Source organism: Canis lupus, chromosome 12 (genome assembly GCF_003254725.2).
Source record: "Canis lupus dingo isolate Sandy chromosome 12, ASM325472v2, whole genome shotgun sequence".
Classification (NCBI taxonomy): Eukaryota; Metazoa; Chordata; class Mammalia; order Carnivora; family Canidae; genus Canis; species Canis lupus.
The window spans coordinates 66,109,708-66,137,241 of record NC_064254.1 but is presented as its reverse complement, the minus strand read 5'-3'; the positions used below and the strand labels follow the sequence as shown (position 1 = coordinate 66,137,241).

Genomic DNA, 27,534 nt, shown 5'->3' with positions numbered 1-27,534 from the left:
CACTCACTGGCCTGTATAAATCATGCTGTATTTCCCTCATAATCGCTTTACTTTTTCGGCTCCCTAACTTGTTGCAACATATTCACAAGAATATGACTCAGGCCATGAAGCTAATAGTAACAACAACAACAAAAAAGTTAAGCTTATAATGCAGGAAAATAAGTGCCTTAGTTATAGTTCTGAAATATTAAATACATAAGGATAATCTCAGTATTAAATGTAGATATGAGGTTTTCTTATCTCAGAATGCGTGTACTCTGTGGGTATCTCGAATCTTGAAACAAAGATTAGAAAGTCTGCCAGACAGTACTAACGTAAATAAAGTAAATGTCTTCTTTTATAGATGCCCTAAATGTTTTGGGTACTAAGTAAAAGATCTTATAAAAAGGGAACATGAACAAAGCTAATTTTTACCCAAAAGAAAATAACTCAAGTATCTCAGGATGGCAAGATCAAACCTCCTTGATAAAGGACATCATTCTCCTAGTGCAAAATCAGTCACTGTTTGTATAATGAAAAATAAGTCCCATTTGACTACGGTCCTTAACTAAAATTATTTATTCCTATATCTCACTGGACTCCTTAAAGCATAAAGTAATACATGTAAGCATTTTTGGTTCTTCAAGGGAAAACTATTAACCAAGCCATCAATTTCCATCCTGCCAGGTTCTACAAAATGTTCTTCCACTTTGCAGAGCAAATTGGCTTTCGTGGAGCAAAACGGTACAAACTTTTTTCTTACAAGATTCACTTCATTTTAGAATTCAGAGAACATTGCAAGTAAGTTGAAATTTTCACTCGAGGACCTTACCTCCCTCATTTTGTGTGCCCTGACACTAACTGGGGACTTGAAGGTGATCAAGGATGCTGGGAAAGTCAAGTTTTAAGATTTGTTCCAGCTGCTGAAGAATGAAAGACTGTTCTCATAGAACCGCCCAATCAAAAAAGATGAAATTCCTGGAACATTGAAAGAATCTGCCCAGCCTTGACTCTGACCCCAGCACAGCAGGCCTTGACCAATTTTTGACACGGCTCCTCTGGATCACCACATGGAAAGGTGGGGTCACCGTCGTTCTACCGGAAGGCAGGTCTGCTACATTTCACCTCAGGAAGTTGCCATGATTTCATTTGTAGAACAACAGAACACACACACACACACACACACACACACACACACACACACACTAAAAGGTCTCTTGGAAATTAGAAAGCAAATATTAAAAATGCCTGCAAGTGAGGAAGGCTGTTTTCACCTTCTCTGCTTCAGCTGAAACATCCTCCATCTTTTCCCCTTGGACACCGGTGCTTCTGCTTCTCGAGCCTTCCCACCCAGATGGGGAGTCACACACCACCGGTTACCTTCTCCCCCACAGTTTTTCAGGCCTTTAGGCTTGGACTGGAATTATCCCACTGGCTTTCCTGGGCCTGCAGCTTGCAGACTTCTCAGTCCCCCCTCATCATGGGAAGCAATCCCTCAAAATAAATCTCTTCCTATATATCTGTATGTATGTATGTATCTGACTACTGGTTCCTTTTTTTTTCTGGAAAACCCTGAGTCGTACAACTGTGTATCAATTATACCTTAGTAAAGCTGATAAAAAAAAAAAAACTCCTACAAGCACATAACCTTTAGATGTGGCAATTGTATGTGCATCTCTATGACTATGATTTTCTCCACAGGTACGCTGGGCTCCTCTGTCATTCTCAGCATGTGACTCGCTGGCTGCTGTAACGTTCCCATTCAGAAACAGTGACAGGAGAAAACCATTGCTTTGACATTCGCATTCTGCTTTCTTTTACCCTGGATTTCCCCTACCCCCAGGTATATGTGGGATTCCAAGGCCCTTCCTTTTAAAAATATATTTTTTTACTTGTCAAATACTTGGAGCTGGGACCTGTAAAATGTAAAAAATGGCTCAAACTAATCTATGCTGGGGGCGGCTGGGTGGCTCAGTCATTTGAGCATTTGACTCTTGATTTCAGCTCAGGACTCAGGGTCCAGGGATCAAGCCCTCTGGTGGGCTCTGTGCTCAGCATGGTGTCTGCTTGTCCCTCTCCTTCTGCTCCTCCCCCTGCTTGTGCTCTATCTCTAAAATAAATAAATAAATAAAATTTAAAAACCTAGTCTTTGCTGTGAGAAATCAAGACAGTAGTCACCCCCGGGGAGGCAGTTTCTGATGTGCTGGTGATGATCTATTTTTTCTTTTTGAATGCTGATTACAGTGTGGTGAGTTTGTGTAAATTTATCAAGCTGCATACTTATGATCTGAGTCTCTCCTGCATGTCAATAAAAAGTTTAATAAAAATATTTGCGACTTAAACAACCAGAATTTGTAGGTTTAGGAAACACGGGAGAATTCTGTTTTGACAATAATAATGATGAAGACAAAACCTTCTATTTATTCACAGGGTCACATCTCTTTTCCTACTTCATACAATCCAAAGTAAGAGAGCAGCTGTTCCTGTGTATATAAATCTGAACACCAGTTAACCAGGGTAGTGGAATGAAAACAGAAATAACTACTACCACCGACAGCTCCACATCTCAGAGCTGTCGTGGGAAGATAGGGAGCTGCAAAAAAAGAAAACAAATGTACCAGGGCATACCAATATAGCAACCAGGTATACATGTTTCCCTCCTGTCTTATATGATTACAGGTGCTAACGGGAACATTGCTGAGGCAGTCAGGCCAGGCAACCGAGGCCTGAGTGGTCAGGGCACAGGGCACCCCTGAGTGCAAGGAGCCTACTGCCTGCTGGAGGGTGGGAGGTGGGAGGAGCACAGGCCAGACTGTGCAGGGTGTGGGGAAGGACAGAAACAGGGAGAGGGGGAAACATATAAGCTCAAGGAGGTAAGCTGACCTGTTAAATGTAGGAGTTGGAATGGGCTGCTTCCTTGGTCCCTCTTCCTTAACTGACTGCTAGTTGAGGAATTCTTAAAAGGCAACCTAGCCTGAGAAAGCGACCTAGAGCCAGAAAGTGCTGAAGTTCAGTCGGTCAGGTCTTCACAAATTTTTTCAGCAAGTAAGCCCCTTAACTATGATATACTCCAGACCCAGCCTTCAGCTGTCTCCTTCTTCCCCACTCCCTTGTCCTTTACTTCTACTTCTTCTTATCTCCCTCGTTTGCCACGACAGTAGTTCTGGGAGTCAGAGGATTCCCTCAAAGGTGAAATGGAAAAAAGGAAATAAGGTGGAGGGGCAGGTAGTATAAATTCACTTTCAGAATTTTTTGACTGGGGGCTCCATACTTTAGTTATAGTTTGTAGTGAAACATACTTAGGACTGTTACATAATCAATAACAAAAAGAGTTCAAACTACTGGAGTTATTTCACTCAACATGGGGATTTCTGAGTCTATTTTTACTTTGCACATAGCATCTAACCATTCTGCAGTAAAGAAATATAATTATAGTGACCATAAACAGAGGCAAATGTCAATGTTATTTTTGCCTCATATCTAATCCTGCAGTCCAGAGACTGTACCAGTTTGACAAGAACTGGCTTTGACTAGGTTAACTCTAGAACAAGAGATTTTTTTAGGAAAGAATAGGCCCAAACTGAGTGAATCTCCCAAAACTACAGAATATTAAGAATAATACATAGGTGTCAAAAGACAGAAACATAAAATAGAGAGCCACTCTACAACAGGAGCTTGGAAGATACTTCTATAGAGAATTAACTAGCCACAAAAACATCCCTAAAGATACTTGCTCCTGGGGGTTTCACAAACAACACAGCCCAGCCAGACCTCCCTGTTGTGGGTAGGTATCACTATGGGTTAACATATCTATTCCACATGCTTCTACTTTCAAATAAGAACAGCCAAACAAACAGCATAAGCTATTAGAGGGGAGCCTCAATATGAAAAACAGGGACCAAAATAAACATAAAAGTGCAACAGAGACACAGAGGGAAGACCATATAAAGACAAAGGGAGAAGATGGTCATCTACAAGCAAAGGAGAAAGGCCTCAATAGATATCAACCCGACTGCCCCCTTGATCTTTGACTTTCAATCTTTAGAACTGTGAGAAAATAAATATCTGTCATTTAAGCCACACACACACACACACACACACACACACAAAGACACACATACCACAAACACAAAACATAACAGAGATTTTAAAGGAAGAAGGAAACAATTTAAAAATCAAAATTATCATTAATATACTCAGATAAGATGCTACAACCATGAAATATAAGAATAGTATAGGTAAGAAAAGATAACTTAGAGCAGGGAAAAAGCTTTTAGGAAATTAAAAAATAATTAAATAATTTAAAAATATGAAAGCAGAAATGAAAAGAACTCAACAAAAGATTAGAAGATAAAGTCTCTTCCAAAAAAAGATGGGAAATAAAAATTTTAAAAAGAAAAGAAAACTGTACTGGTCCAAGGACTCCTCTATATTGGAATAATATATTCCAGAAAGAGCAAACAGAACAAAAAAGAGGGAAAGACATAGCAAAATAATTCAAGGACATTTCCAAGAGTTAAAGGGCATGAGATTCCATTGAAAGTGCCCAGCACTGTGGATGAAAATGGACTAACACAAAGGTCCATTATCATGAAATTTCAGAGCACTGAAAACAGAAAGAAAAATCCTACAAACTTCTAGAGAGAAAAAACAGCAATCAAGGTCTCAAATAGTGTACTTGCCATACATCTTTTCTGTAGAAGCTACTAGAGGAATCCTCCAAAAGTACATTAAGAAAGAGAAAAACATGGGATACAGGAGACAGGATAGCCATGATAAGAGGGAAAAGCAAGCTGTGTGCCAGGTGCCAAGGGTAAATGGTCTGGAAGAAAGTGGGGAAAGTTCTCCAAAAGATGAATCAAAAGAATACCTCATGTACCTGAATAGGTGGAGGAGATTTAGATCCCTGGGGAAGAGTTTGGGATTGAAATGGTAATCATAGAAAACTAAAAAAGCAAGGCAATTATTAACACCAGGGAAAACAAAAAGTGGCATACGGAGGGAGAAGTAGTCATCATTATTAGTTCAAGGCTCAGTTGTAAACAGGGTTTATATAATCATAGAGAAAAGGGATCTAACCAAAAGTATGATATGTCTATATTGGGAATAGCAGTGGAGATAAAAAGGATGAATACACTGTGAGGATGTGTGGGAGGAAAGACAAGAGTTAAACCCTCATCTTCTTTAGTGAGAAGTCATTAGATAATTCCTCAAGCTCATAAGGCAGAGAGGAACAAGACAGTGTTATTAAAATTTTTGGATATAAATACCAAAAGAATGTGCCAAAAGAGTTTAAAGTGAAAGCCACTGGGAAAAGTAGAATGAAGAATAAGGGGACAAGAGACCCCTGAAGTGTTTTGGGTAACAAATCTTTGGCACCTTATGTACACACAATATGTAATTTATTTGTATATGTGACTGTTAAAAATAATCTATATGCATAAATTTTTTAAAAATTATGAAAAACAAAAAATATTGTAAAACATTCTGTTTGCCAGGTTATTGTCTATTTCTGAAATTCTTCTTTATTATCAAACTATAGGAAAATAGTAGAAGTATTTCATTAGACATAAAATATTATATTTGAAGAAATATAAAAGAAATTGCTTTCGTAATAAATTATCAGTAAACTTAAGTCTATATGATCCTTAGCATATACAAGTACTGATTCCAAGTATTTGGGGCCAATTCCATTTCACAGCACTCATGGTAATATAAAGTACTCACAAGCTCTAGTGGACTGAGACGAGCACCAGAGATGGGCCTGGAATCAGATGACTCAAAACTGGATGCATGGAGGCTAGCACAGGGGATGGAACAGAAATATTAGTTTGTGAAGAATAATTTATTTCTACTATATGTTAGTTAATTCTAGCCTCAAAACAAAAGCATTTAATGCATCACCTTAAGGGAGAAGCAGTATTTTAAAAAATCGTAGTACTTAGAACATTTTATTGATAAGTTTTTTTTCATTGCTTTTAGGGGTATTAGAAATATTGAATAATGAAAAGAAGAAATGTATATTAGAGACTTTAAAAAAAAACTTTGTTCATATTGCTTTATATAGTTGGTATGGCAACCACTACACACCATTTCAAACCAAAGCAACTTCTTGGACCCAAGGTCTGGACTTACCTTTAGGAATCTGGAATAGAAACAAGAGGTGTAATTAGCAGACATCAAAATGAAAAAAAGCAACTATCCATAACTAGAATTTAAGGGAAAGTGTCATCTGGTGGCTTACATATCCAAGTGTACAGGCAGAGAAATGTCATTACCTGAAGGAGGAAGGAGGTCTATTTTCTGGTGTTCTTGAAGATGTAGGCCCAAATAGTTTTCTTTGGTCTTCCCGTGGTGTAAATGGTCTTTGGGTCCCAACTGTTCTTAAAGCATTTCGTGCTTCACTTATGATTTCTGCGCTGGTCTTCTGCTTGGACATAGAAGGTCGATAAAATGGATCCAGTTTTTCTAACTTTTTGTCATTTGGAGATAGCATCTTTCCTTTTAAAGTCAGATGTTCTTCAGGTAGACACCACACTCTGCAAATCTACGGTATAAAATATTAACTGTTTTCATCAATGGGTTTAGAAAGCAGTGCTTAAACACATCCACATATGCTTAAGGCATTCCTCTATGTTAAACTAGAAAAAGTCACAATTTTTTAAAAGATTTTTTTATTTATTTGAGAGAGACAGAGCACCCGTGAGCAGGGAGGTGGGGGGGTTGGCAGAGGGAGAGGGAAAGGGAGAGAATCCCAAGCAAACTGCACTGAGTGTGGAGCCTGATGTCGGGTTCCATCTCATGACCTGAGATCATGATCTGAGCTGAAATCAGGAGTCTGACACTTAACTAACAGAGCCACCCAGGTACCCTGTCACAGACAATTTTTAATTAACAATATACCAGGCAGTTATAATTAGAAGATCAGGGTGGAAGAAAAGCTTTCAAAAATATAGGTTGATGTGTACAGTTATGCCTATGGGAATATATGCACTCGAGGGAAATGATGTGCAGGGAAGATAGCCAGGATGAAAGCTAAACCTGGAGAGAAAGAGGATAAATCATGAAATAGGACAGGCTAGGAAGAGAAAATCATCTTGTATTGCCCAATCTAGAAAGAAAGAAAGAAAGAAAGAAAGAAAGAAGAAAGAAAGAAAGAAAGAAAGAAAGAAAGAAAGAGAAAAAAAGAATAACACTGAGGGGGAGAGGGTTCTTTTAAAATTTTAACTAAATCTTCCCTTTTTTCCCCTACTGCCCTCCACATAAACTGCTGGTATAAGGTTGGAGTTAGACAGATGGGGCCTATTTCCAAGCTATATTTGCTTTTATAAGCTGTAGTTTGTAAACTCAGGGAAAGGTTCAGCCCCACATTTGCCTGTAATGTATTTAAATAAATTGATACAAATCACCTTCAATATGAGATAGTGTCCTCAATGAATAAATATCAAATATCATTCCCAGGCTCATTTTCTCAGATAAAGACTTAAAGTCATTCACAAGGGCCATGGGAATGCAGATTCTTCTTAAATACTGGTGTGTCCCCATGGAGGCCTGGTTAACTTGGCAAGACACCTTGATAGCTCTAAAACTTTAAAACAGCTGAGATTTTAAAAACTTAATTCTAATTAGTATATGGTATTAGGAGTTCATTTAAACAACAACAACAACTCAGATCCCTGAAATATATCTCTAAGGAGAAAGAGGCCTGGAAATTTTTCCTACATTTCAATGCCCAATTTTAGAAAAAAATTGCAAAAATGAAACATTTTTTTTTGTGACATATGCCCAAGGAAACTAAAAAGACTTCATCTCCATAAGTAGAATCAACAGATGATTCCTTAGACAAGAGGATTTACTATATTATGATTCTATACATTAAGTTGTTATGTAACAACAGACAACAAGAACATTTGTTTAGTTCTACCCAGGCCCTACCCTAAAAGTTTTTAAGGTAAAAGTGTATGATGAAAACTACAAATGATACGCTGTTCATTTGCCCTTTTTCTTTTTAGTGTTAAATGTACTTTATTACTTTTGAAAATCGATCACCTGTACATGATGATTTTTGGTCAGTCATAATACCTGATTGGCCAGCACAGATAAATATTTACAGAGAAACACTAATACTTTAAAAAACTAGCCTTTGGAAGACATTTTTGAATTAAAATTTTTAAACAAGATTTATTTATTTATTCATGAGAGACACACAGAGAGAGGCAGAGACAGCCAGAGGGAGAAGCAGCCTCCCCACAGGGGATGTGGAACTCGGTCCCAGGTCCCTGGGATCATGCCCTGAACCATCCAGGCATCCCTAATTTAAAATTCTTAAAACGTTAAAACCAACATGAGTTTCAGTTTTTTTTTTTTTTAAAGATTTTATCTATTTTTTAATGAGAGATTGAGAGAGAGAGAGAGAGAGAGAGAGAGGCAGAGACACGGGCAGAGGGAGAAGCAGGCTCCATGCAGGGAGCCTGACATGGGACTCGATCCCAGGTCTCCAGGATCACACCCTGGGCCAAAGGCGGTGCTAAACTGCTGAGCCACTGGGGCTGCCTGAGTTGCAGTTTTTAATGCTATACCTTTCATATGAAAAGATCTAGCAAGGTAAAACAGAAAAAAAATTACTAGATAAGCAGTCCTATTCTAGGAATTTTTGATGTAGGATTTTGAATTTAAGCAAAGTCTCCAAAAGCATGCACATTAATACAAATAATAAAAACCATGACAGGTCAAGTACATTTTATTTCTAATGCTTCTGATATGACCGGCTGTTTATTTTTAAAATATTCAAGGCTAGTTATTAAAAATGTGTATAAGTGTTTTTCGTATATCCATATGTAAGGTTTCTCCTGCTATCTAAAAGCAGAGCATTCCTGTGAAAGCTCTAGTAAGGCGAAACTGTGTGAGGTATCTGGTATCCCCCACTTTCTGCCACTTTGCTTTCACAAAAGACCTACATTAATACCTGTTTTCATTCACCAAAAGAAATCCGAAGAGGATTTTTGTTTTTCTAAGAAAGCCCTAACACAGGTCTTGCATAAAAGCAAAGTGATATAACAGGAACCTTCAGAAAGCAGGGGATACCTGTGGTAATTTTGGATGCATAATAATATGAATTCAGTCCCATCACATCTTACTCAAGGGGCCGTATCAGTTTTGTTTGCCTGTTTGTTTTTAAAAGCCCCACCGCAAAAAAAATAAATAAAAAAATAAATAAAAATAAAAATAAAAGGCCCACCGCAATAAGAAAGCGTGCCACTTAGTGAGAAGTTCCTATACAATGAACGAACAGGGTTTTCCCGGAGCCCAAATGAGGTTTGTGATTCCTTTGGCCCCATATAGCACTAATTATGTCTAGCAATGTCAAAGGTGATCTGGTAAATGTAATAAAGATTAGAGAAAGTGCTTTGGATAAACAATAATGGACCATCATTCCTGACTGAGATTTGGCATTTTAGTTTGCATGGAAAACTATACTCTTTTACGGAGTAATTAAGCAGGTTGAGTAAGTACTGAGTAAATATGCAGGTTGAATGCAAACAATTCTGTACTTTATTTGGGCATACAGGAGTTTAGATTGATCAAATACTGGTAGAAATAATGTAGAATAATGGGCCTAAAAATCTTTTTGTTTGTAAATTTCTACCACAAATTTTTTTTTTTAAGATTTTATTTATTTATTCATAGATACACAGAGACAGAGGCAGAGACACAGGCAGAGGGAGAAGCAGGCTCCATGCAGGGAACCTGACGTGGGACTCGATCCCTGGTCCCCAGGATCACGCCCTGGGCCGAAGGCAGGCACCAAACTGTTGAGCCACCTGGGCTGCCCCTCTACCACAAATCCTAACACAAATTTCTCTCTCCCTCTTCCTTTCTCTTTCTCCCAAACTTGAACAGTTACATTGTGAGAAGCAGTTTCAGTAATGTAAGCTCTTTCATAGTTAATCTATGATCACATTAATGTCAACATGTCACTAATTCAAATATGGAAGTGTTCAATGATACAAGTGAACTGAATTAGAAGTGTGTTTTCTGGGGAAAGGGAAGAATTTTTTCCTTTCTATTTGTTGAATTACAACTTCTTATTATAGAGGATTTTTGCCAGCTTACTCATTCAGAGTTTGAAAGCTTGTCTGTTTATAGGAAAGTACACCTGAACCATAACACAACAGTATCACAGAAATTTTAACTTTACGAAAATTCTCCTGACAACAAATCCATCCAGCTAGTATGGATTGTTTCCTATGTGCACGGCCCTATGCTTGGATCTCTGGGAATACAGGAATAAATACTGTCTTCACTCTCAGGCAAGAAGGACCACTAAGGCTAGTTACACATTTGCTTTGATATCAAACACTATGCTAAGCAGTCTCGAGTACATCATCTCAATGAATTCCTACAACAGTTTTGGGAGGGATGGAGTCTTAGACAATTGCACAAAAGCTATCACCTATGCCCAATGATATTCAGACTACTACTCATAAATTAGGGCGGGTGGGCGGGGGGGGGAGACACCTGAGTGGCTCAGCGGTTGAGTGTGTGCCTTCGGCTTAGGGCATGATCCCGGGATCCAGAATTGAGTCCCATATCAGGCTCCTTGCAGGAAGCCTGCTTCTCCCTCTGCCTGTCTGCCTGTGTCTCTGCCTCTCTCTCTCTCTCTGCCTCTCTCTCTCACTCTCTCTCTGTCTCTCTCTCTGTGTGTGTGTGTGTGTGTCTCTCATGAATAAATTTTAAAAAAAAGATAGGGTGGTGGGGCTGCAGATATTTATGCACCAATATAGAGACATGCCAATATTTTCACAACTGGAGTAGCTTTCTTGGTGTGTAAAGGCTGAATGTCTTGTATTCAAATGATTTTAACACAAGGTAAGAAACTGATGGGGGCAATGAAAAAAAAACAGAAATAACTCCTATGTGATTACAAAAAAAAGAAGGATTTCTGATTGGGAGAAAGTGTCAGGGAAACTTCCTGGAGGAGGTGATGCTCAAGCTGGGTTCTGAAAAATGGGCTGAATTTGAAGCATGTGGCAATGGCTGACATTAGGGCTAGAGGAGAAAAGGAACTGCCAGCAAAGTCAATGAGTGAGCCAAGGCAGGGTGCCAAGAACATATGGGGTGTGTACTGGACAAGAACAGGCTCTAGAAATACAGATTGGAGTTGGACCAGAGAGAGAACTGACTGGCAGGTCAAGAAATAAAAAAAGCTGGTGAGCAAATTAATTAACAGATTTGGAGGCATGATGTGATCTGGCAGGAATGTGTAAGATGGAAAGGAGGGAAAAGACTAGAAAGGGACAAAATCAGGTAGTTCTTATGTAATCAGCCAACTAATTCTTAGAGGCCCTCCTGGAGGCGTTCCTAGACATGCCTCCCCCCGTCCTCCAGCCTCAGTTAGGTGCTCCTTCTCCACTCTCTACAAGGCCACTGGTTGGCTCCTGTCAGCTCACCCCTTCCATATGCACCTGGTGCTGCCTCGCCAGACTCTGAGGCACAGTTTTTTATGTGAGGCATGGCTGAGGGTCAACACTTGTAGAATCGCTGAACTCCATTTTCTTTTCTTTCTTTACACCTACTTAATTTAAGGGAGAAAGAGAGAGCACCTGTAAGTGAGAGGGAAGGGCAGAGGGAAAGGGAGAGAGAGAATCTCAAGCAGACTCCTCACTGAGCGCAGAGCCTGACTTCGGGCTCCAACTTACAACCCTGAGATCATGACCTTAGCTGAAATCAAGAGTCAGGAGCTCAACCAACCGAGCCACCCAGGCACCCCTAAACTCCATTTTCCAATATAGATCTGAGCTATGAAATATCAAGCTGAAGGCAATATGGTTTCTTTGATTGGAGACATTTGTCACAGTGGATTAGGAAGGCATATGGGACTTTATTTCGAATGGAATCTGATTCTTTTTTTTTTTCTCTCTCTCTCTTTTTTTAAAGTAGGCCCCATGTTTAGAGTAGTGTGGGGTTTGAACACATGATCCTGAGATCAAGAGTTGCATGCTCTACTGACTGAGTCAGCTGAGCACCCTGTCAAATGGCATCTGATTCTTGATGCCAAGTGGTAAGATGAGATTAAATTCAGTCTCCTTTTCCTTTCTTGCCTTCACTGCAAGTTGCCTGGCAGGGAGTAAGGCTGGATAAACAGTCCATGAATGAGGTCTTGAAAGCCTGAGACGGAGGAGTAAAGGTGAAACAGAGGGGAGAAGAAAGATGAGAACAAGTGAGGGGCAACAAGAACAGAAGAACCACCAGGATTTTGCAGCTGAGAAGGTAGGAAAAAGCCAGAGGGGACACTTAATACAAACCCAGAAGGGTGAGGTCAGAGGACTAGGGGACCTTTGAAAAGAAAACAGCAGAAGTACACTTTGAAGGGAAAGAAGAAAAAAGCTGCGAGCTGTCTTGCACCACTGTCCTGAGCTGATGATGTCCACAGGACCTCTAGAGGATGACCACCACCAGCAGTGGGAAGCTTGAAACTGGAGATCTTCATTTTTAACAAAACATTTCTTATTTGTTGGGGGAAAGTTTCAGAGTCATCATTTATAAAAATTTGTACCTAAATTTTTATAAAGACCTGTCTTTACCTTTGCCACTCCTAGTCTCTTGAACCAGAGCCTCCTTGCTAAATGCAGCACTACCCTATCAAGGTAAGAGGTCTGCAATAAAGAGAAAGGCTGACCGACTCTACCTTCTATTCCCTGCAAATCAAATACAGATCTTCCTCAACTTATGAAAAGTTGAAAAACCCATCATATGTTGAAAATAGCATTTGGTAGAAAATGCATTCAATCCACCTAATCTACTGAACATCACAGTATAACATAGCCTAACTCAAACATGCTCAAGATACTTAACATTAGCCCACAGCTGGGCAACATCGGCTAACACAAGGTCTGTTCTACAATGAGAGTTGAACACCTCATGTAATTCATGGAATGTAAATGTGCCAAAAGTAAAAACCAGAATGGCCTGGGTGGCTCAGTCGGTTAAGCAGCAGCCTTCCACTCAGGTCATGATCTTGGGATCAAGCCTCTCACCACCCCCTGCTGAGCAGGGAGCCTGCTTCTCCCTCTGGGCCTCCTCCTCTCCCCTAGGGGATGCCAGCACATTTTCTCTCCCTCTCTCAAATAAATGAATAAAGTCTTTAAATTAAAAAAAAATTTTTTTTAACCAGAATGACTATATGGATACAGAATGGTTGTGAGTGTATCACAGTGAGTGACTGCCACTACCCAGCATCACCAGAGGGTATCATAGAGCCAGCCGATCGCTAGCCCTGGAAAAGATAAAAACTCAAAGTACGGTTTCTACTGAATATGCTTTCACACCATCAGTAAATTTGAAAAACTTTAGGTTGAACCATTGTGAGTCAGGGCCACTTACACTCAAGACCCTTTGCGTGATTCTGAAATACTTTTCTGTTAATATGAGCACCCAAAGAGGCAGTGGTTAAGGGCAGTGCAGAGAAGAGGTTCAAATACTCTCTTGGCAATTCACAGCTATGTGACCTCGGCCAGGATTGTAATGCCTCCGGGCTTCAGTTTCCTCATCTGTAAAATAGGGATGGTCATAATTGGCTTATCCGATTGTTCTGATAATTACATAACACAATTCGTGTAAAGTGCTTTCGCATGGCACACGGCCCTTAAGAAAAACTGAACTAGTACCCGGGCCCTGTGTCATGAAAAGATCCAATAAAAATTCTCCCATGAATAAAAAACTGCATTAAAAAAAAAAGAAATTGCAAATGAAAGGGAATGATGTCTATTTAGTGTTTCCATAAATTCTGGAAGTTAAAATTGAAATCTTTTTTAAATGAAAAAGAATTTTTATTAGGTATTTCATGGGATATCAGGTATGCCAAGTCAACGACTAATCAGAGTTTTATAGATCCTCAAAATAGGCCACAAAGAGAGTGCTTCTTGCTTCTCTACCAAGTTATAATAATTCTAAATCAGAGATGGGAGACCTGCCGTGGCAGGCGTGGGAACGGACAATAAAAAGGCTTCGTAGGGACGAATGATGTACTGTTCTGTATGCTGTTGCACAGAGGTGGGCTTCTTTATGTGTTTGTTGGGGCCCTGCCTATGGGCTGCCCAGAGTCCAGGTACGAGCCGTGCGACCGTGGCAAGACCCCCCGGGTCATCACTCGCGTTCAGTAAAGATTTCCAAGCTTCTGTTAGACGCCGCGCACTTGACAACCGTCCAGGGTGGAGCGAGCCCCCCTCCCCGGCAGCGTGCACAGGACCCCGGTCTCCTTCCCGCCGCACGAAGGCGGCGCGCAGCAGGGAGGCCCCGGGCCCCGCGGGGGAGCCTCGCCTCCCGGGCCGACCCGGCCTCCCCGGCCCGCGGCGCCCCCTGCTCCACAGGCTGAGGCCGGGACCCGGCGCAGCAGCAGCAGGAGCAGGAGCAGGAGCAGGAGCAGGAGCAGGAGCAGGAGCAGGAGCAACGCCCCCGCCCGCCGGCCCCCCAGCCCGCCCGCCGCGCCCGGCCCGCCGGCGTCTCCATGGTAACCGTACACAAACCACCTACCCGGGGCGCCGGGGCCGCCCGCCTGCAGAGCCAGGTCGCCGCTGGGCGGGCGGAGCGGGACAGGAAATGAGCTGGGAGCGGGCGCAGGGAAGGGGGCTTCCGGCCGGCCCCGAAGCCCCCGTGATTCGCGCTGGTGACTGCACCGCGGCGGAGGCTCAGCGCATCCCTCAGCTTCCCGGAGGGAGGCGGCGGCAGCCCGGGAGGAGCGGCGGGGCGGGGCCGGGGCCGGGAGGGGCGGGGCCGGGCCGGGAGGGGCGGGGCCGGGGGCGGGGCCGGGCCGGGAGGGGCGGGGCCGGGAGAGGACGGACGGGAGGCCTCCCGGCGCTGCGCGCCCACTGGGCCTGCGCGGCGCCCGCCTCCCCCCCCCCCCCCCCCCCCCGCAGCGCATGCGTAGGAACGCGGAGGCCGCGGGCTGGCAGGTGCAGAGCCCGCAGGCCTGGCTGCGGCGGGAGGATCCTGGACGCGATCTCCGCCTGGAGACTGGGATGGGGAGCGGTTCCCTTTTAAATCGGCAGCTTACCTGGGCGGCTCAGCGGTTGAGCATCTGCCTTTGGCTCAGGTCCTGATCCCTGGATCCTGGGATCCGGTCCCACCTCGGGCTCCCTGCATGGAGCCTGCTTCTCCCTCTGCCTGGGTCTCTGCCTCTCTCTCTCTCTCTCTCTCTCTGTCTCTCATGGATAAATACATATAATCCTAAAATAAATAAATAAAAAAAATAAATCAATCAGTCAACCAAACTGCAGCTGACCGAAACACATTTGTTGAGACCCTAGGAGACCTCAGCACCTCTGTTAGGACAGCAGCTTAGTGCTTAGGGTTAAGAACCAGGATTTGCTGATTCAAGTTGCCCCTCTGTACAGCCTGGAACTCCTTGCCAAGCCTCTCCGTTCGCTCACTGTAAAGTGGAGAGAACTAGTGCTGCCTAGCTGGGTCTTGGGGTCACCGCGAAGACTGAACGGAAAAACAGGTATAACGCGCTATGTACATGGCAACCAATGAATGTTAATCTGTTAGTTATTTTTAACCCTTTGCCTGGGTGCAGCACTTCAGAGTTTACAAGGGGTATTTTATTGTATATTTTCTTTATTTTTAATATAAAGATTTTATTTACTCATGAGAGACAGAGAAAGAGAGGCAGAGACACAAGCAGAGGGAGAAGCAGGCTCCATGCAGGGAGCCGGATGCAGGATTCGATCCCTGGGGTCACGACCTGAGCCAAAGGCAGATGCTCAACCACTGAGTCACCCAGGGACCCCCTTATATTTTCTTTTCAAGCGTCCCCACCACTCCGAAGTAGCAAGCCTGGCATCCCCATTCACAGGGGACAGAACTGGGGACAAGGTATAGTGAATGCCAGTGGTAGATTCAAGTCTAGGCATTGGGCAAACATTTTTTGTACTTACTGTGCCATCACAGTTGCTTGGCAAAAAGAATCCCATTTATATGTTTCTGGTTTAAATTCCGTTCTCCTATTAGACCATTCAGCAACACTTTACAGTGTGAAGTACAAGTGAGACCATAATCGCTCTCCATTCGGGTTTGCACCACGTTTTATAAATATGGGGATTTTTCAGCTGAAGTGTTGTCAACATAAAAAAATGCCACATGCCTTGGTGCTAAGTATCTTGTAAAGAATAATTAGATTGAAAATTTTTTTGAGCACATATGCGTAGGGCATCCTGCTCGTGGGAAATGATACGAACCTGAACTAAAGGAAAGTATTCTTCAGAGTATCCAAGAGGATGTACTTTATCAGTTGATTGGGGTAATTCTAAGGCCCAAAACAAAGTATTTGTTTTCTTCCAGGTTGAAATTTTTTCCAATGAGTCAACATGTCATCACATCATCAAGACTCTTTTAGTGGCCGCTGAACTCCATTATGCAAAGGGATTTTTGCCCATTTAATAGAAGTCCATAACTAGTATTTTGAATTCACAACTTGTGATTAAAATGCAACGTTATTTTTGTCTCTCAAAGCTGTTTTAAGATATATTCAGTGTTGGTTACCTTCCCCTGCCCCTAGATGAAAGTTGGGTAGAGCCCTTGTATTTTCTGCTCATTTTTAGGTAACTGATACTCCTATGGTAACTAAATCTCAACCACAGCTTCATTCCAAAATTACAATGTTGAATACAAGATATAAACAAATGCATCAAACTTTACTTGAAAATAAGACTTCATCCCCCTTTCCTGCCTCAGGTCTCCAGATGACCTTCCCAGCAGGGATGCAGCTGGCTGAGGCTCACCACAGTAGAGGCCACCTCAAGACCCAGCCTGGGTGGAGGTGGGCCAGAAGTGGGGAGAAAAGAAGCAGGAGATGGAGCACTTCTTCCCAGATTTGAATAGCTTTGAGCTTGCTGTGGACAGCAAGCCCATGTGGCTCTCTCCTGGTTTCTTCAGCATTTCCTATTAATGAAGACCTCTTTCCAGGGGATTCTTCAGGTGGATTCCAAGCTATCACACTGCTTGTTTACAGCTCCTTCTCTGACCCTAGAAATCTAGGGCTTACTCCAACCCCTTTAGATGGATCCCAAGATGGCACCATACTTTGTCCAAGAAAAACCACAGACATCTCTTGCCCCAGTGACTCTGAGAATGCAGCCCCCACCTCTCCCATGAGCCCCCATCCTGTCACAGGATGGAACTTTAGCTTTCCCAGAGTGAGTCGAACTCCAGGCCTCTGGACTCCCTAACTGCAGCCTCTGGAAGGCTCCTCTGGGAAGCCCTCTCACTGGGTTTGAGATGAAGGGGGTGGCACCCCCCACACTCCTCTCCAAAGAAATTTCCTCACCCGTCCTGCCCCTGCATTCTCTGACTCCGCATTTTTAGCCAAAGGGACCAAAGGGTCCAGGCAGTCTAGATATTGCTTTGTAACTCACCCTAAGGAGACTTTGCCTCACCTTCACTTTGGAACTGATGATTATTCACTTACTATCTCAGCTGAAACTGCAGTTTAAAAAGCTGTTGTGCAGCCAATTACTAACTATGGTCTTGCACCCAGGGTCTTGGTCTAAAATACACAAGTAAGCTCGCTCCTGGAGCCGGAAGCTGGCCAACTCAGTTGGCCAGGAAATGTCTGCCAAGCAAATTAGAACAATTGAAAAGAGTGACAAGGGCTGAATTATAGGAAGCAATCATTTAAAGCACTAAAGCTGCCCAGCTTACCTCACTGAAGGACACGACATGAGAAAACATTGAGGCTATGGTAGCAATGGCCTATTATACTGACCCGGCTATTCCTTCCTGCTCACCTGATGGCTATTTAACAGAATTTGACATAATGAAAATTTTAAGTGGAGTTGTTTTTGAAACAAAATTGCTATTTTCTTTGCTTTAGAAAAATTGAAGAGGAAAATAAAATATTGATTGTAAGCATCTGACATTTATAAAGCACTTTATAATTTCCGAATTGCTTCCATTTGGAGCATTTCATTTTCATTGTCTTATTCGGAGTTTACAACTAACCCGCGAGGTGATTCGTTCAGGGATTATTATCCCAATTTGAAAGTGGAAAAACATTGAGGTTCAGAAAGAGTAAGTGATCTGCCCACTGTCACAGAGCTAGTAAAGTGATCTGAGACCTGGTGTTTTTGATTCTTAGATCCCACGTGCCACCTGCCATTGTACACGGGAAACACAGTTTTTCAGGCTGAGGCCTCTTGTGCATTGAGAGGTACTTCCTAGGCTGCTGTAACTGCTAAGATGTGTCCTTTATTTTCTCCTTTCACATATCTCAGAGTACATTCTGTGTGGGGCTCTCTTAAGTTCTAAGAGGAACTTAATCTTTACGTTGACTTGAAAATTTCTGCGGACTTTTGGATTTTGAATCAAGATGAGAATTACGTAAGTGGTAGCATGGGTAATACTACGGTCCTACACACTCTAAGATGCAAAAATGCAACGAAATGTTGAACTTATACTTTTATCCACAGACTATCAGTAGATTTTGTAGTTCACATTGCAGTGTACATCACTCACACCTCATGTTTAATATCTAAAAGCTTATCTTGGTTTCTATATTAGATATATTTTTTAAAAGATGCATGTTAAATACATAACACTCACAATTCCCCCGATGATTTTTATGACCATAACAGAGATGGACTCACAGAGGGAAAAGAAAAATTGCTTCTAAAAAAAAAAAAAAAGAAGAAGAAAAATTGCTTCTGGCATAGAATAAAAAATCACCAATTTAGAATTCCAACATTCACTTCAAGACACTTTCTGCTTTTGTCAATATAGAATTTCGGTGCTTTAATTATATTTATCACATAATGTCTGTGAGGAGTTCATCAAATTGATAGCCTAGGCAATCTCTGCATACAAATTTCAAGGTAACAAACACATTAAAAATGCAACTTGGTGGAAATTTACAATGCGAGGAAAATTAGCCAACTTCATGGAACTGCATAGATACGGGACTGTAGAATGGTCCTAAAACTTATCAGCTGAAAAAGATTACATGAAAATTCTCTCTTTAATGGGGCTCAGCCCTTACCTGCACATCTGAAGTATTACTTTGCCTTTAAGCACATCATCCCCACCACAGCAGCTGTATCATCCCAGGCTGCGTTTTCAGGAAGCATCAAGTCAAATTGTTGCTAGGGATGTAATGAAAGAAGGTTAATTTTTTTTAAAGATTTTATTTGTTTATTCATGAGACACAGAGAGAGAGAGAGAGAGAGAGGAAGAGACAGAAGCAGGCTCCCTGCAAGAAGCCCGATGTGGAACTCGATCCCGGATCCCAGGATCACGCCTTGGGCCAAAGGCGGACATGCAACCGCTGAGCCACCCAGGTGTCCCGAATGAAGGTTAATTTAATCAGCAATTTATTACAAAGAATCTCTGACTACTTGGTATTTCATTGGAGGGGAGAGGGTTCTAGTTTTCAGGGACTGAGTCAGTAGGAGTCTTCGAATTGCTTCGTCTTAAACAACTGCCAAAGTCCCTCTTATATGTTGGAAGAGACCTCCTAAGACAATCAGAAACCAGCTTTTTTTTTTTTTTTTTTTGTCAACCTCATCTGTGAGACATTAATGAGTGAGCATGTCTGGGAGCTTGGGGCTGCAAATAACAGAATACCCCATCAAAAGTAGCTTAAACACCAAGGACATTTATTATTTTAACCATAAGCCTCGAAGTGGGCTGCTTCAGGGTTGATCCTGCAACTCAGGGATGGCATTAAGAAGTGTCAGTCACAGCTCACTTTCCAACATGATTGGCCAAGAGGAGTTGATTTGGAGAATTTGTGATGTATTTATTTTGCTTATTGACAGAGATCAGTGCGTTGTAGACATGTATAAAATCAAATGTAATGATTTCCAAAAATTAAAGCTAATGTATATTTTGTTGAACCTTTTCTCAAATGAATAACCAACATAAGGCATTAAAAAATCTCTAGGTCTGGGTAGCCCCAGTGGCTCAGTGGTTTAGCGGCACCTTCAGCCCAGGGCATGATCCTAGAGACCTGGGATTGAGTCCCACGTCGGGTTCCCTGCCTGGAGCCTGCTTCTCCCTCTGCCTGTGTCTCTGCCTCTCCCTCTGCCTGTGTCTCTGTCTCCGTGTGTGTTTGTGTGTGTCTCATCAATAAATAAATAAAATCTTAGAAAAAGAAATCTCTAGGTTGAAGTATATTGACATCAAATGGATCTCAAACACTCCCTCTTTAAGATTGAGGCCAGCGTTCTTGGGAAGGTAGGAGGTCTAATCACTATAGAGAGACAAAAACTCAGCTATATCTTCATCTTTCTGCAGGAAGTGTTTCATATTAGACAAACAATTTGGGTTTATGCAAGATTAATAATAATCAAGGATTAGGTAATTAAGCAAATTCATTCAAAATCAGCTTTATCCCTTGGCCTTCAATCCACTGATTTTTTTTCTTTTTCCTCATGTCATTCTCAGTACTGTGCTTGGGGAGGGATCTGTTAATGCACCTGCAGCAGTTTGGGGGCAGGATTGTTGAATAAAGATTGTTGTAAATTTTAAAAAAAAAGAAGAAGAAGAAGAAGTGTCAGTCATGGGGACGCCTGGGTGGCTCAGGGGTTGAGCATCTGCCTTTGGCTCAGGGTGTGATCCTGGGGTCCTGGGATCGAGTCCCGTATCGAACTCCCTGCATGGAACCTGCTTCTCCCTCTCCCTGTGTCTCTGCCTCTCTCTGTATGTTTCTCACGAATAAATAAAATCTTAAAAAAAAATAGAAAAGAAGAAGTGTCAGTAATGCCTCCCCACTTGGTCACGGATGGCTGGGGCAGCGCTGAGCTGTGCAGTCTCACATGATAGGATCTCAAAGCAGGGAAGAGAGAGGCAGGGCCCTCCCCACTTACATCTCTTTACCCAGGAAAGGGGAAAATTTCCCAGAAGCCCTTTGGGTGTGTTGTCCTCACATCTCACTGTTCAGAACTGTGTCACATGCCCACACAGCAGCCCCTGCCAGGGATGAATGGATTACTCTATGATTGACTTACATCAATCACGGTTCACCCCTTGGGATTTGGGGGAGGATTTCATCTTCTCCGCACACTTTGCTGCTGCAACCTGAACCGAACTGAAGTTCTTTGCAGCATCTGTTGGGTAGATGCTGACAACATCCACCACGATGGTCTGGGTGAATGTAACCTAATGAAGAGTGTCTCGTAATAAGAGATTTTGAAGTCAGCTCATTCTCATTGGAACAAGAGAGCTGAAAGTAATGCCGAGGCCAAGGGCTCTAGTCTGGTGCTAACTCTCAAGACCATGGTCCATGGTCCATGGTCTCACCTCTGTTCATCCTAGCTGCCATTTGAATCACCCGGGGAGCTTCAAAAGCCAGCTCTGCCCAGCACCCCAGATGTTCTGATTCTGTTGCAAGAGAGAAGGCCTCAGAAGAATGGGTTTTGTGGTTTTTAGAGCTGTGGAAGATGCTGGAAGGTGCAGGAGCCATCGTGGAGAGCCCCAGCCCTGCCCAAGGCCAGAGCTCTCCAGCCTGAGGGCCTCAGCCAGCACCCAGCAGGAAGCAGAGGTGTAAAAAGAGTCCTTGGGTTTCATAGAATAGGACTCTGCATGACCCAGAGATGGAAAAAAAGGATCTCACTGACTCTCGCACTATCCTTGACGTTTGTTCCCATGCCGTCTTGGGCACTTTTTGTATCTAGTCTCCAACTGGCTCCTCAGACCCCACTCTATTCTCCCCCTGCTCTGAGGCCACCCTACATTCAGCAACCAAAGGAACTGTCGCAGACCACCTTCCGGGACGTGCCTGCCTCTGCTCAGCGTCTGCCTGCAGACCACCAAAGGAAATCCAGATCCTTCCTCTGCGGTCTGTACTACAGCCTGTACTTCCACTTTATTACAATAACTAGGATCTATCTGAGAGATCTAACAGACCCTGTGCTAAGCACCTGGATGACATTAAATCAGTAAATCTTCCAACACTAAAAGCACAGCTATTATCCTCACTTTACATGCATGGAAATTGAGGTTTAGTGCCCTCACTAGGTCAGGTCACACAGGTGGTGAAAATGGTGGCTCCAGGAGTCAGGCCCAGCTGGTCTGAGCCCAGGGGCCGCATCCCTAAGCACACACCACATGCTCAGCCAAGCCGACTACTGCGGTCACTTGGACTCTCCCTGCATCTCCCCCGCTCTACACTTTCCGCTCTGGGTGGGGCCTCGCCCTTAGAAAGTCTGGGCGCTCAGCAATGATGCTTATGGAACCCTAGAACAATCGCAAGGAGGCATCTACCTTGGAGTAATCCACAGGAGAGACAGAGAAGATGAACTATACCTGCCCACCCCCTCCTGCCTCCTGTCTCCCATTGGTCAGGCTCATGGTGGATCGAGTCTGGATGCTTCTGCGGCTTTTTGGACAGTGCCCCACAGCCTGGAAAGAAGAGCAGTGCCTCAGACTGAGGAGGCCCAGAGGCCAAAGTCGGAAGGGACAGGCTGCAGGCCTGGGTGAAGTAGAGGGAGAGTGGGCTGGGGGGTGAGGCCAGGGTGGAGGTACTCAACGGCCCAGAGCAGGTGAGGGTAGTTTGAGGCAGGAAGTGAGAAATGTGCTATGGTAGACAGAGTCCTGAGCTGGGAGTTAGGACACCTTAACTCAAATGCTGCTTCTGCCACTGTTCCCTGGGTGCCTGTGAGCACATCACCTGATAGCTGCCATGTTCCCACCTGTGAGATGTGGAGGTTGAACGGAATGACCCTCGAGAGACAGCCAAGCTCTAGAACTTTCCAGAATGGGAGAGGCTGTGGTCAGAGACAGGGGGCTGAAGTTTAGAGATTTTGAAGGTGACTCAGTTGTGACAGCCAGATAATGAGGTCCACGGTGTGGCCTGGCGGGCTGCTGCTGGGGCAAGTGAGGGTGATGGGGGTTACTGACAGAGCAGGGAGAGAGGGAGAGAAGAACCAACCTGTTAGTATTTTGTTCCTCAAGACTCCTGAGCTATGCTAACAACACTTGTTTGCTGGTGTCACCCCCACAGAACCTGCAGCGCCAGAAAAGGCTCTAACTCCCAGAGGCTCGAGGCTGCAGGACAGATAGGTCTCCTGCTTCTCTTGCGTGGTGAGAGCAGGGACTTGCCCTGAGAAGCAGCCCCCCAACTAGTCTGGAGACCCTGTGGGCTTGGCAAGGGTCACCCACGATACTGACTTTGCTGCTTTTGGGGGCTCTCAAATTCAGCTGATTTTTTTTAACGATATACTTAGGTACTATTGAGTTACCAGCCCAAGAATATATCATCTTGACGATATAACATGAAGGAAATGTAAATGGAGAAAAGAAAAGCGGAACTTAACTGTGGGAATTCAGGTGATCAAGGAGCTATAGAGCCCAGCTTCAGGCTTACATTTTCAGCCAGAAGGAATCCTAGCAGGCCCCAAATCTAATTGAAAGTATTTGGGCTTCTAATAGCAACCTCTTTAAGGGTTAAAGATGTAATGCACGTATCTTCATTGAGATGAGATTAGTCGTGCAGTTCTTCATGCTATTCAGACAAAAGATATTACATAATAAATAGGGTATATACAATATTACCTACCAAGAATGCAGAAGAAATAGCCACACACACACAAAAAAAACCTCATGATAATCACTTGTGCACTCGCAAAGCACTTTTCTTCATCAGAGCTCAAAACACATTTCATAGAACTAAATACACCTACACCCGCAGGTGAAGCAGGGGAAATCCGAATATGGCCTGGGACTGTATCAAGGGCAACATCCTGGCTGTGATATTGTGCTGTAGGTCTGCAAGGTGTCACCTTTGGGGAAGCGGGCAAAGGGTGCGTGGCACTCTCAGAACCTCTCTCTATTATTTCTTACAACTGCATGTGAATCTACAGTGATCTCAAAATAAAAGGTCTAAAATAAGCCACTTCGCTCTCTCACTTCCTATTTCATTTCTGCAAGACTCCTCGCAGCAAACATAGAAGAAATATGAATTGGGAAATAAACAGGATCATTTCACGATGCAGTACGGAAAAAAACCAATTTCTGTCTGGAACTTGGGAACCAGTGGGCTGGCCTTCCCTGACCACAGAAAGTGGATTTTAGCATTGAAAGTCTTAGCAGGGGAACCCTGGGTGGCTCGGCGGTTTGGCGCCTGCCTTTGGCCCAGGGTGTGATCCTGGAGTCCCAGGATCGAGTCCCATGTTGGGCTCCCGGCATGGAGCCTGCTTCTCCCTCCTCCTGTGTCTCTGCCTCTCTCTCTCTCTCTATCATAAATAAATAAATAAATCTTAAAAAAAAAAAGTCTCAGCAAAATCACCCTTTCTTGGCGTTTCCTAAGTTCACACCCAGAGATTGTTCAAATGAACAGTGTGTCAATCACAGTTTTCTTAACATTTCATTTTTTAAAATTTCAGCTTCAGTGAGGTATAATTGACTTATAATTTTTTTTTGACGTTTCAGTGTCACAGTTTCGATGAGGGTATAGAAAGAAACGGAAACTTTTCCCTTTTTCAACCATATTTGATGTTGAGAGCTCAAACTCAAATTAAGAGAAGGAATTTTTGGCATAGACAGCAGTGTTCAAAGCAGCTCGTTTTCTATCAGGAGTGGAGACCCCGTGGCTCCACTGGCCGCAGCTCACCCTGGCCGCACAGGGTTCCCACCTCCCATGCCCTTTAATTAAGCTGCAGGGGACGGAGCCCCCAGCCAACCAGGGCTCACCGCATCACCCACCACCTCCCATTTCGGCCTAGCACCCACATTAAAGCTCTGCCAGGCTTTGCACTAAGTGGCTTAAGTTCTTAAGAAGCCATGTGACCGCACCTTGTACCAGCTGGTCCCCCAGAACAGCACCCGACAGAGTGCACTGCCCTTCTCCAGCCAGGACCCACCCTGGCGTCCTGATGCGCTGGGAGGAAAGCTCCTCCTGGAGGGAAGAGCATCATTTCATGGCCCCAAATGCTCAGTCCAGGAGTCCTATGCCCCACACCACCCTTGCTTTCAAGGACCTTTCCAAGAGGGAAGATTATTGCCTCTGTAGGAAACTCTGGAAGATGCTCTCAATCCTCTCTTTTTTGGTTATTGTGTTTTTTTGTTTTTTTTCTGTATGTTATACTTTTTGTTTCTTTGGGTCACAGGGAGGAGACCCCTGAGGAAAGGAGAATGGGAATGCCAAGCTAAATGGAATGGTAAGCCCCCGAGAGCAGGTGTTGTCCCTCTTGCTCACCTTTGGGTATCTTCAGTACAAGCATGGGAGCTGGAACGGGCCGATGTTCACCAGCTATTTGTTGAATAAGTGAACGATTGAATGTGGGCTTGCGAAGGTGATATTCAGGGTCAGAATATTATAATATGTAACCCTTATGATCCAGGATGTCTTTCCACTGACAGTCACCCCCGGTCTCCTGCCTGTTATTTCTGGGCTGCCCATGGCTCAGCCACCTCCCTGTGCTTAGGGACGAGCCCGCTCATGCTCCCCTGCTCCCCCGTTCTCACCATCTCAGGGCCCCTCGCTGCCCCAACTGCAGGATTGTATGGTCCTGTCATCTTCCCTACTGGTGCCACTCTGGGGTGGGACAGGCTCCCCTGATTCTATGACACCCGTCTCAGTGCCCTGAGGCTCAAAACCAGTTCACAGGCCTGGTTAAGAGTCAGACTCTCCTCCACCTATCTCACTTTCCGGTCACACCACTTTTTTCCCCTCTCCAAGTCAACAAACTCCTTCCTTTCCCATCAGCCAGAGCCAAAGGTCATCCTGCAAATCAACTCCTGCACACAGGTACCTGCAGAGGCCACTGGCTGGTGGCCCAGATCTCAGCAGAGTCCTATCCAGGAAAGAGCCCCGGGCTCAGGGCCTGGGGTCCAAGGTCAAGCCTCACGTCTTTCTTTCAACCATTTCATAATGTGAGAGAACTCGTGGGCTTCAGTTTCTGGGTCTGCAAAGTAAAATGGGCTTTAGCGGTCTCTGGTACCATGAGATTTATGAGGGAGAAGTGAAGACAAGAAACACAGGAAGGAGACCTAGTGGCCGGAAATCAACGCTTACTAGGAAAGGCATGGAAGGGAGTGGGCATGGGAGGAAACCGTCCACCCAGGAGCTCACGTAGCAAGTGCAGAGGTCAAAGACACCTCTCAGGGTAGCTTCACCACTCAGGTTCCAGGACCTTCGGCAGCTGGTAGAGCAGCTATGGCTCTTTTGTGCAGTCCTATAGGACAGCTGGCCATACTCCAGATTTTTTGTTTCTTTTATTGCTTGAGCTTTTGGTGTCATATCTAAGAATCCATTGCCAAACCCAAGGTCATGAAGATTTTTTTCCTGTTTCCTTTTAGGAGTTTCACAGTTTCAGCTCTTTGGCTCAATGTCTTCAACCCATTTGAGTTAATTCTCATACATAGTGCTGTAATGGTCACACTTCATTTGGGTGTAGTTTTCCAGTTGTCCCAGCTGTTGAGGAGGGGGAACGACTTGGCGGCAACCATACATTGTGTCACTGAAATGTCCTTTGACCCGGGACCAGGGGAGCCTGAGTGGAGAGTTTCAAGAAAAGGGGGGCTGTAAGATCCTGAGGGTGTGAGCTTAATGCACAGAGGAAGCAAAGCCTGCGCCCCCTGAGCCAGAACAGCATCAGCAGACACCTGCGGCTGGCTGGCCTGAGGCTGGGGTGGGGTAGTGACAGAGAACAGGTGGCTTTGGGGCAGCAGCAAGGTCAAACCCCAGGAAGCAGCAGCAGTGGTAGCCTCAGGCCACCAGAGGGTGGAGCAGAGGAGGCTACCAGGTGCGAGCCCAGGGACAGGCCTCCGCTGTGCAGGTTTCCTCCAGAGGGGCCTCTGCGAGCAGAAGAAAGGATTTTGAGGACATGAGTTCCAGCATTTCCATTGGTGGGCCCTTGGAGCCAAAAACTATTTTTGTTACTTTTTGCCTGTCCTCCCCCAGGATGGCACAGCTTGGAGAAGCAAGAGTTACAATTAATTTCCCTTTTCAAAATGTGGTTCAAAAAAGAACATTCTGTTTCCAGGACCCCGGCTCTCTGTGAGAAATTCTATACTAGCATTCAAAATTAAGCCACGTTTGCCAGAATGTAAGTTTCTTTCAATGGCTAATTTTTTTTTTAAGTGACTGCTTATGTCTATAGCAGAGAAAATAACAAAAAAGGAGGAGTAATTTATCTGAAAAATAGCAGTTTTAATTTTGGAAAGGGATTTCAGAGAGAACCCTATGTAGTTCTGTAATATTAATCTATTTTAAATTTTTCAAATGTCAAAAATAGAGTTTACATTTACTGCTACAAATTTGGTGAACGTTTTTCATTATGCACTAAGCAGAAAATTTGAAATTAAATGTACAGCAATGTTCAGACAAATGAAAAAATCCCCTCCCCCAGGCCATCCCTTGACATAACTAGGACAATCCAATATAATAACCCTCTAAAAGGATTAATTCTGCCTAAAACCAGCTCCTGAAAAAAAAAAAAAAACACATGGCACTGTCTGAAACATTCTTGATAATGTGCACATCCTTATTACATTTGCAATCCACGAGCCTGGTGCTGACTCCGTCTTGGAACACTCTAGACAATACTGAATGAGGGAATCTTT

At 43.7% G+C, this 27,534-nt stretch overlaps 1 protein-coding gene and 1 long non-coding RNA gene across 7 annotated transcripts in view; one reads left to right on the top strand and one right to left on the bottom strand.

Annotated features, from left to right (window-relative positions):
- The window catches only part of ARMC2 (armadillo repeat containing 2), a 104,571-nt gene extending 89,516 nt beyond the window's left edge, over nucleotides 1-15,055 (bottom strand). For 2 of the 6 annotated variants that reach the window (XR_003135694.2, XM_025444603.3), the window contains exons 1-3: nucleotides 11,430-11,554; nucleotides 6,258-6,526; nucleotides 5,707-5,779 (exon numbers count right to left, since the gene is read on the bottom strand). Coding sequence is in view for 4 of the 6 variants with exons in the window: in XM_025444603.3 (XP_025300388.1) it covers nucleotides 5,707-5,779; nucleotides 6,258-6,526; nucleotides 11,430-11,438 (351 nt within the window). In the remaining 2 variants the exon portion in view is untranslated. Of the gene's footprint in view, nucleotides 1-2,862; nucleotides 2,967-5,706; nucleotides 5,780-6,257; nucleotides 6,527-11,429; nucleotides 11,555-13,362; nucleotides 13,530-14,511; nucleotides 14,720-15,031 lie in introns of those variants that run through there. The other 4 variants (XM_025444605.3, XM_049092449.1, XM_025444604.3 and 1 more) reach the window with 4 other exon arrangements.
- Nucleotides 14,525-17,878, top strand: LOC112658425 (uncharacterized). The gene is made up of 3 exons (XR_003135697.3): nucleotides 14,525-14,644; nucleotides 15,372-15,478; nucleotides 16,318-17,878. It is a non-coding gene; the product is annotated as an uncharacterized LOC112658425 (long non-coding RNA).
- Nucleotides 17,879-27,534: the final 9,656 nt, after the last annotated feature.